The following is a 7,919-nucleotide window of genomic DNA, read 5'->3' as shown; positions in this document are numbered from 1 at the left end:
AACACATCCCCAGCTTTGAGATCCTGGGTGGGGAAGGAGCATCACTGTGCAAACCCAGCACCACCCGTGGGGCTCCAGGAGCCGGACAGCACAGACCTGTCTGCAAGGAGGGGATCAACACTGACCTGAGCCAAGGCTCATGGCTGGAGCCCAACGCTCCCTTCAGCCCAACTCTACTGCGACAGAACAGTGCCAGAACATTTTACGTTACGTGTTCCGATCTTTTAAAAGTTAAGAAACAGATACTTCTGTTATCCTTATTCTTTAAGGTACATTCATTGCACGGTCACATGAGTGGTATCGCTAGGAGCATACTCTACTATTGTTACATAAAAAACCCAAAACGTTTACTGGAATAATCTGTCTCTCAAGACACTAATCAAAGCAGTTTTTTCAGATTTCTATTGATTTGAAAAAATCCAGGACTGGCTCCCAATAACTGTGTAATTGAAACAGTACATCAGCGACGGCATTTCCTCTTTCATCCTCTATCTTTCGTACGCTTTGCTAAGTTAGAGACCCAAATCAGCATAAAATGATTACCGAGGGAAGGGGGAAATGTATTCAGATTTCATTGAGTGATTATGGCTTATTCATTGCAAACAGCTCCTTCATCAAGGCCATCAGGTGAATTATTAACCTCTTCCATCCACAAACAGAAAAATACCTTCAGTCACGAGGAAGCAACGCCGGAAAAAGGTTACACAGGTTATTTGCAGGCACTGTGGAAAGGCACACTGCAAGGCTCGCTCTGCGGTGGAAAACACTGTTGTGGGGAGCAAAGGGGAAGAAAAGGGCCTGATGATACACACAGGGTAGATGAGGTGGCCATCTTGGTGGGAGCAGTGATGTTCCAGTGTCCTGGTGTCCGGCTGCTTCTCAGTGGCTCTGCCTCTGTCCTGCCATGTACAGCAACACACAGCAAGAACAACATTCCTGGGGAAGTGTTTCACCAAAGTGGCTGTTATCTGAAACGTGACCTTACTGCGAATGGACTTCTGCTGCTCTCATCCTCCGAAACAACAAGGAGGCTGCTGCTGCCCGCTGACACGGAGCATTAAGCACTCCTCGCAGGTTACTCGCAGGGTTACTCCAGTCAAACCTCACTAGTTAACTCCCTGCTATCAGCGTGGGTCTGGCAGGTGTCCAGCCCTTAGGGTGCACCCTGACATTGGTGTAACCAGTAGTTTCAGCAGACCACCAGTTTCAAGCAGCTGGGGAGCAGGCGCAGAACAGGTAATACAGCTTCTAGGCAATTAATTCAGCACGAAAACAGAGTTGCAGTTAGCAGATACGTGCTGCTGTCCCTTCTAGTCACCCCTGACACTGGTCTCCGGGCTCTGCAACAGGTAAGAGAGAAATTTCTGGGTGCAGGCTGTGGGAAGGGGACTCTCAGCTGTGCTGAGGGGGCAGGAGTTTCATATGGACTTTCTCCCAAACAAAGGATTACTGGGGCAAGTGAATCCAAATGGGGTGACAGAACGGCTCTGGCAGCGATGGGAGGAAAGGCAGAGAGGACAGATAAAGAAACATGCGTTGGGAAGGCTGGAAAAGGAAAGGGTAAATGGGGTACGTCAGTAAATGAGGATCAAGGTGAATTTGTGGTATTCTAAAATGTATGTAAGGGAAAGGAGGCAGAAGCAAAAATTAGTTTAAATACAATGAGAGAGAAAACAGGAAAATAAACTCATCAAAGTGTCTCCTCTGCCCTGCCTTTGGCAGGGTGACTGTCACACCGAAGGGAAGCATCCAGCAGCAGTAGCCCGTAGCACTTCACCGACCCACAGAGCCCCTCTGAAACTCAGGTCTTTCTGCAAGGAGGGAGGTCCTGGGACGGCTCCCGGTCACTCTAGAGCAACCATTCGTTTTGGAATACAAATCGTCATCATACAGACTAGTATAAAACTGGCTTTACATTACCTCTTTAGATCGTATTTTGTATTTTGCTATCATACCAGACTGCTGAGAGGTTTGAGAATAAAAGCCCTTGAAGGCAGATGTATTTGAGTAAGCAATCACAGACCTTCGTCTTTGGCCCGCTTACTTTTTAAGAAGTAAAATCGTTCCTCAAAGGTACAGAAAATAAAAATAAAAATCAGGCATTAGCACTATGCAAGGAAATTTTACCCAAGGAGCTAAGAAAGCCAGGAAGCAGCCACGACTCCCTGCCTGCCCGCAGACCCGCTGCGTTCCCCAGCCAAGGGCAGTCAGCACTAACAGAGGGGGAACCGGACATCACCACAGCTCCAGCACCAGCTTCGATCCCAACTGCTGAACAGGTCACGCTGGTAACAGTTGAGACAGAAGCCACCACGTTTGTTCATTTCTTTCTTCATTTCAAAATGAATCTGCTGACAGAGGCAAAAACAGAGCAGAGGGCTGCCACGAGCAGAGGGACGTGGCTGTACCTCAGCTGCACCCACCGTCGCCTCACTGCTGAAACAATTCATTTTGTTCCAAAAAACAGATACCACAGCAGTGAGGCTGTATCAAGCTTTGGAAAGCACTGCACAGCTTGGGAAAAAAAAATAAAGAAGAAAAAAAATGCAACAATAAAAGCCTGCCATAAACAGGTTCACTACCCTGTTACACCAAGGCAAAAAAAAATCACTGAAATAATAACAATCATCAGTAGGTCAAGTTTTACACATTTTAACTAGTCACATTAAAGCAGAACAGGGTTGCTTCCAAACTGCATTTTCGAATCCTAGTTTGGAGCAAGGGCTCAGAGGTCTCTCAGTAGAGAGGACTTTCTCCTGCTTCTAATAAAAATTCCCATCTGCCTCAGGGGTTCGATCCCAAATAAGGGCAAATGGAAAAAGAGGAACTGTCCTTGCCTTTAACACGATCGATACCACTGCCAAAAAACAGCATGTATTTAATAAATGCAATGTAGATTGTTTTATTTGACCTTCTGTTCACAAAATAATTTTATTATAAGTATGAAAGCAGCATACAGGCAATAAAATTATGAAAACATTCACAATACATAAATACACAGACCTGATGCAGGATGTATATAGTTCATTAGGCTTTAAATTTTTTTTTCTTCTCAGTACTCTTTTCCTGACAACACATTTTTTTGATATATGTTATGAAAAAGTTGCTCCAAAGGGTATTTTCTCCTATTCAGAAAACAAATAGCTTTCTCTGAATGCTGCTGAATATTAACACCCAGTGTTCCCGTTGCTAACGTTCACTGATTGCTTTTGGCATTGCAAAGGGAAAGCAGCAGGGAAGGACAACGGAAAAGTAGCAGTTTTTTGAAACAAACATTGGCAACTTTTTTGGAGCTCACAGGAAGTTTTTGAGGTGGAGGCTGCAGATCCATCCATATTTAGAAATGTCTTAATCCAAAGTGGTAATGAGGCACTATTCCTTATTGAATGGACTATCGACATGGAAATTACTGAAATGTAATGTCCTCCTAGTTCCCAAAGTAAAGCACTATTTACCTTACTTTTTAATTCTGACCGTGATACAGTAGCAGACAGACAGCATGATCCTGGTGGTACTGCAATAATAGAGACGATAACGAGGTTTGGTATGTTTACTACCATTATAACCAATTGTGTTTGTTCAGAAAAGATATCCAAGACTTGAAATAAGAAAAGTCTGAGAAAGCTGTTTATCTTACATAAATACAAAACATTCTATACTAAGTATTGTTATCTAAGAAGCTTTTCTTCTCAAATTGGATTCTTCTTAAGGTTGTGGTCATATTTAAGGTATTTACAGATCCACAAACTTGACATTCTAGCAAAGTCTTTGTAACATGAAACTTTTTAAAAATAAATAGCAGCAATTTCTTTTATTTCTAGAAGGGAAGAGAATTCACAACTCAGTCAACGCTGGTCCTATCTTTTGAAAGAAATCCCAGTTTAAAAAAAAAAAAAGCCCACAAGAAAACAAACTTCACATAGCATCAGTTTTGTTGATTCCTTCATTTCTTGCTGAGCTTCTTAACATTCCTTCAATCCCCTCACCAGCTCTCCAGACAGAGCTTGTAATAAAGTGCTGGCTGGTTGACTGGTCGAAATGTAGTTATGACACTCCAAAAATATCCCATTATTTAGACATCTTAAATAACTTAAATAATGCTAGATCTGTTATTACATATGAAAAATATCAATTTAAAACAATAAATAAATAAAACCAGTATCAATATATTACCTCCCAAAGCTTTAAAAATAACCATTCTCATTATAAGGCTCAATTATTTGTCAGAAATAATTTTAAGAAGGCATCTACCTACCTTTACAACCCTTCAGTCTTTAATTAGGACCTGTTAACATCCACTATCACAAGACACGGCAATCTTTTAACTTCTAGTAAACATTAATCTTTAAATACTTAACATTTATCTTTTGCCTCATTTTAAGATAGAAATTGGTTTCTCTGTGTAGAGAAGAAGCAATATTTTCATTGTCACTGCACTGTATCTAAATTTGTGTATTTTCCTCAGTATGAACAGTACAGTTTAAGATCATTTTTAACCAATTTTCAGTATCTTTTCCTGTTTATTGTTTTAAACGTTAAATTTGTTTTGAATGCCAGGAAAATTAATTCTGGGCTTGTTTTAAACATTTATTTCTCCCTAGAGCTTAGTTTCTTACCAAAAAAATCTTGTATTTCTTCTTTTTTTAAAAAAAAGATTATTACAATATACACTATCAGGTCTTGCTGGGTAAACCTTACTGTTCAGGTTTTATGCTGCCCATTTGGTGTAATGGGATTGATCTTTTCCAAAGAAACATCAGCTTCATAATCCAAGATACCCGACAGTGCTGGAGACATTTTCTCCAAGGTCTTAGATAGTTCACCCTCTTCTTCCTTTTTGAGAGGTTCTTCTTCCGGACAGATAATTGCATGTGGAATCAGATAAACCAGATTAGACTCTTTGGGGCTGGACCCTTTGGGCTCGTGTTGGCTCGAAAAAACAACTGCTCCGTTATTGTTAATACTAACAGTCTCTATAGCGTTGCTGGACATCGGGCAGAGCCTGTAGCATCCTAGCAGAGTCGAAAACGCCTTGCGGAAATCGGCATTGAAGGCATAAATGATGGGGTTGAGGGAAGAATTAGCCCATCCAAACCACATAAAAACATCAAAGGTGGTAGAATTAATGCAAAAAGCTTCTGCTCCCTTGGACGGTTCAATAGGCTCACAGAAGGGAATCATGCAGTTCAATACAAAAAATGGCAACCAGCAGCACACAAACACCCCCATGATCACCGACAAAGTCTTTAAAACCTTCGTTTCCCTCTTGAAGGACATTTTGAAGTTGCTCTCTGGTTGCTGGCAGTCCATACTGCTTCTGTTGCCACTCGTGTTCTGGCAGTTCTTGGCATGGACTGCTGCTCTCTCCAAAGCTGAGATGCGTCGTATTTGCTTCTGAGCAATCCGGTATATCCTCGTATAAGTTACTATCATGATAGCCACAGGTATATAGAAGCTAATTAGAGAAGAGGAGATGGCATACATCCTGTTTAGGCTGGAATCACAGTTGTCCATGCTTATACCTTGTAAGCTGGCATTTAGGTCCAAAAAGCTTGTGGTTGTAGCCTTGTGCCAGTTCAGCTGCACAGGGATGAAGGAAATCAACACGGACAAAGTCCACGCCACGCTGATCATGATGAAGGCTGCCTTGGGGGTCATTTTCCTCTCGTACCTAAATGGGCTAGAGATGGCCCAGTATCTGTCCACACTAATGACACAGAGGTTTAAGATGGAGGCTGTTGAGCACATAATATCGAAGGCCACCCAGATGTTGCAAAATGAACCAAAAGGCCAGAAACCAGCAATCTCAGCCACAGCTTTCCAAGGCATGACCAAAACTGCCACCAAGAGATCTGACACGGCCAAGGAGATGACAAAGATGTTGGTCACCTTGGACCTGAGGTGGCGAAACCTAATGACAGCTGCACAGACCAGCATGTTTCCCAGAAGCGTGGAGAGGATCAGCAGCGAGAGGAAGCAGCCCGTGAGGATCCGAAAGGAAGAGTCCCTTTCCACCAGCAACCCTTCCCCGTCCATAGTGGTGTCGTTCCAAGTCATAGTTTCTCCTGAGGGAAAATCATATGATGATTTTCATGACGACATCAGCTTCTTTCCTTGCAGACATCAGAGACATCAGACGTCCATTAATTACTCATCACCAAACAGACCAAAGGTCCTTTCTTACCGTCCCTTCGCCCCCGGACAGATTTCACTCACTTTGAATCTCCCCGAACAACACTGAAAGCTCTATGAGCAGGACCCGAAAATGCACAAATACAGTCCACTCCGCAGACTGTTTTTTTAAGCAATCCCTTCAGAAACACACTGCACGATCCCAGCATGAAGTAGCCTAATTCTGACAGCTCACCTGCAGATGTTCTGCTGCTGTCCTCTGCAAATACACCCCACAGACAGGAAAGCAATCACTTTTCCATGCTTGCATATATTCCCACTTAAATAAGCTATTGATCGAGTGTTTCCAGCGTCCATTGCACTAGCCCTTCATATTTACTGAAGCGTACTATACGAGGTGCTTTTTCTCTAGTTTCCTAAATGTCTCACTGATGAAACACTCCATCCTTCCTCCTCCATACGCTCCTGTTACAAAATGCATCAGTTCTGTGTCTGGGCAGCATCAGAAAGAAAATCTTCACTTTGTTACAAACTGTTTTACACTTCCGAGACAAAGAAAATAAACATACAGTAGGTGTGTTTCAAAGGTTTTCAGTAAGAAGCAGCTCAGGTCATTTAGTTTTATTTAAACGAGAAATGCTGGCTCCTACCTTTCACCTCTGATTCTCTGTTTGCTCTGGGGTGCAGGGCCGTCTCTCCTCTTTTAGTTTTGGAATTGCATAGGAAATCTTACATACAAAATCAACACAGAAACACTGCATTGCATCAGGTGCATGTGTGTGGTTTTTTTCCCTGAAAGTGCAAATTGGCAGGGAAGAAGTAAGAACAGGAGCCGGCAGAGTCTGACCATCAGGAGTTAGTTTTCAAGGGAACAGCAGGTCTGTGCTGTCGGACCGTGTATGACGGACCCCGCCGGCGTGTGCCCAGCTACCTCCATCCCATAGTCCCTGCTGATCACTCTGCAAACTTTGTCGGCCGGATCAGTCCCAGTCGCACTTTGTACATCCCGTCGAAGCGGCGCATCAGGGCAAATCATCCCAGGCAAAAGGCACGGTATTCCCAACACTGGCAAGAGCCGAGTACCAGTTCTTTCTTCTGTCTCTCACGGGAAGGAGAAAGAAGGGCGAAAAGAGGAGAAAGACCTGAGTGACCGGCCTCCCCTCCGCCACGCCGGCGGTGCCCGCAGCGGGTTCCTCTTCCAGCGGGGACGAGTCCCTTTAACACTTCGCTGCCAGGTTATAGCTCTCCATAACTACCCTGGAATAATCCCACCTCCTGCTGAGCAGGGCTGCGTTCCAGGGATCGGATCCAGCTTTCACCATGCTTTTTCCCCTCTCAGAAAATCGCAGGCGGAGGAAGCTCCTCACGCTCTCCCGCAGCCTGCCCCGGGCCGCGCATCTCCGGTGCCAGGGGGTCCCGGCAGCAAAGGCTTTCTTCTGCCCGGGGCAGGGCTCGGCATCGCCTCTCCGGGAAAGGTCTGTCTGCCTGGCGTCTCCTTCCTAAAGGATTAAGACAAGGAAAAGACAAGAATGGAGGCAGCGGGCAAAAAGCAACCCCCCTTCGCCTCCGCTAACATAATCGGCCTGGCGCAGCTTCCTCTGGGCAGCCTCTCCCCGCTTTTTCTGCCTTCCTGGGGAATAACGTCCCGGACAGCCAGGCAGCCGGGGCGAGGGACAAAGCCGGGCTCCTGGAGCGGCTGTGCCGGAGTTTAGCGCAAACGGGATTACTTTGCCCCGTCCTGAGCTCCGCCGCGCCCCGGGGCGCTGAGTGATGCCTCGGCGCTGCGA

At 44.7% G+C, this 7,919-nt stretch overlaps 1 protein-coding gene across 1 annotated transcript; it reads right to left on the bottom strand.

Annotated features, from left to right (window-relative positions):
• Positions 1 to 4,701: 4,701 nt before the first annotated feature.
• On the bottom strand, positions 4,702 to 6,057 carry DRD1 (dopamine receptor D1). Its single transcript, XM_009989408.2, has one exon. The coding sequence runs from the start codon at positions 6,055 to 6,057 to the stop codon at positions 4,702 to 4,704; it is 1,356 nt and encodes a 451-aa protein (XP_009987710.1).
• Positions 6,058 to 7,919: the final 1,862 nt, after the last annotated feature.

This window comes from Tauraco erythrolophus, chromosome 16, assembly GCF_009769465.1.
Source record: "Tauraco erythrolophus isolate bTauEry1 chromosome 16, bTauEry1.pri, whole genome shotgun sequence".
Classification (NCBI taxonomy): Eukaryota; Metazoa; Chordata; class Aves; order Musophagiformes; family Musophagidae; genus Tauraco; species Tauraco erythrolophus.
The sequence above is the reverse complement of the archived record's forward strand: the minus strand, read 5'-3'. Positions and strand labels throughout refer to the sequence as shown.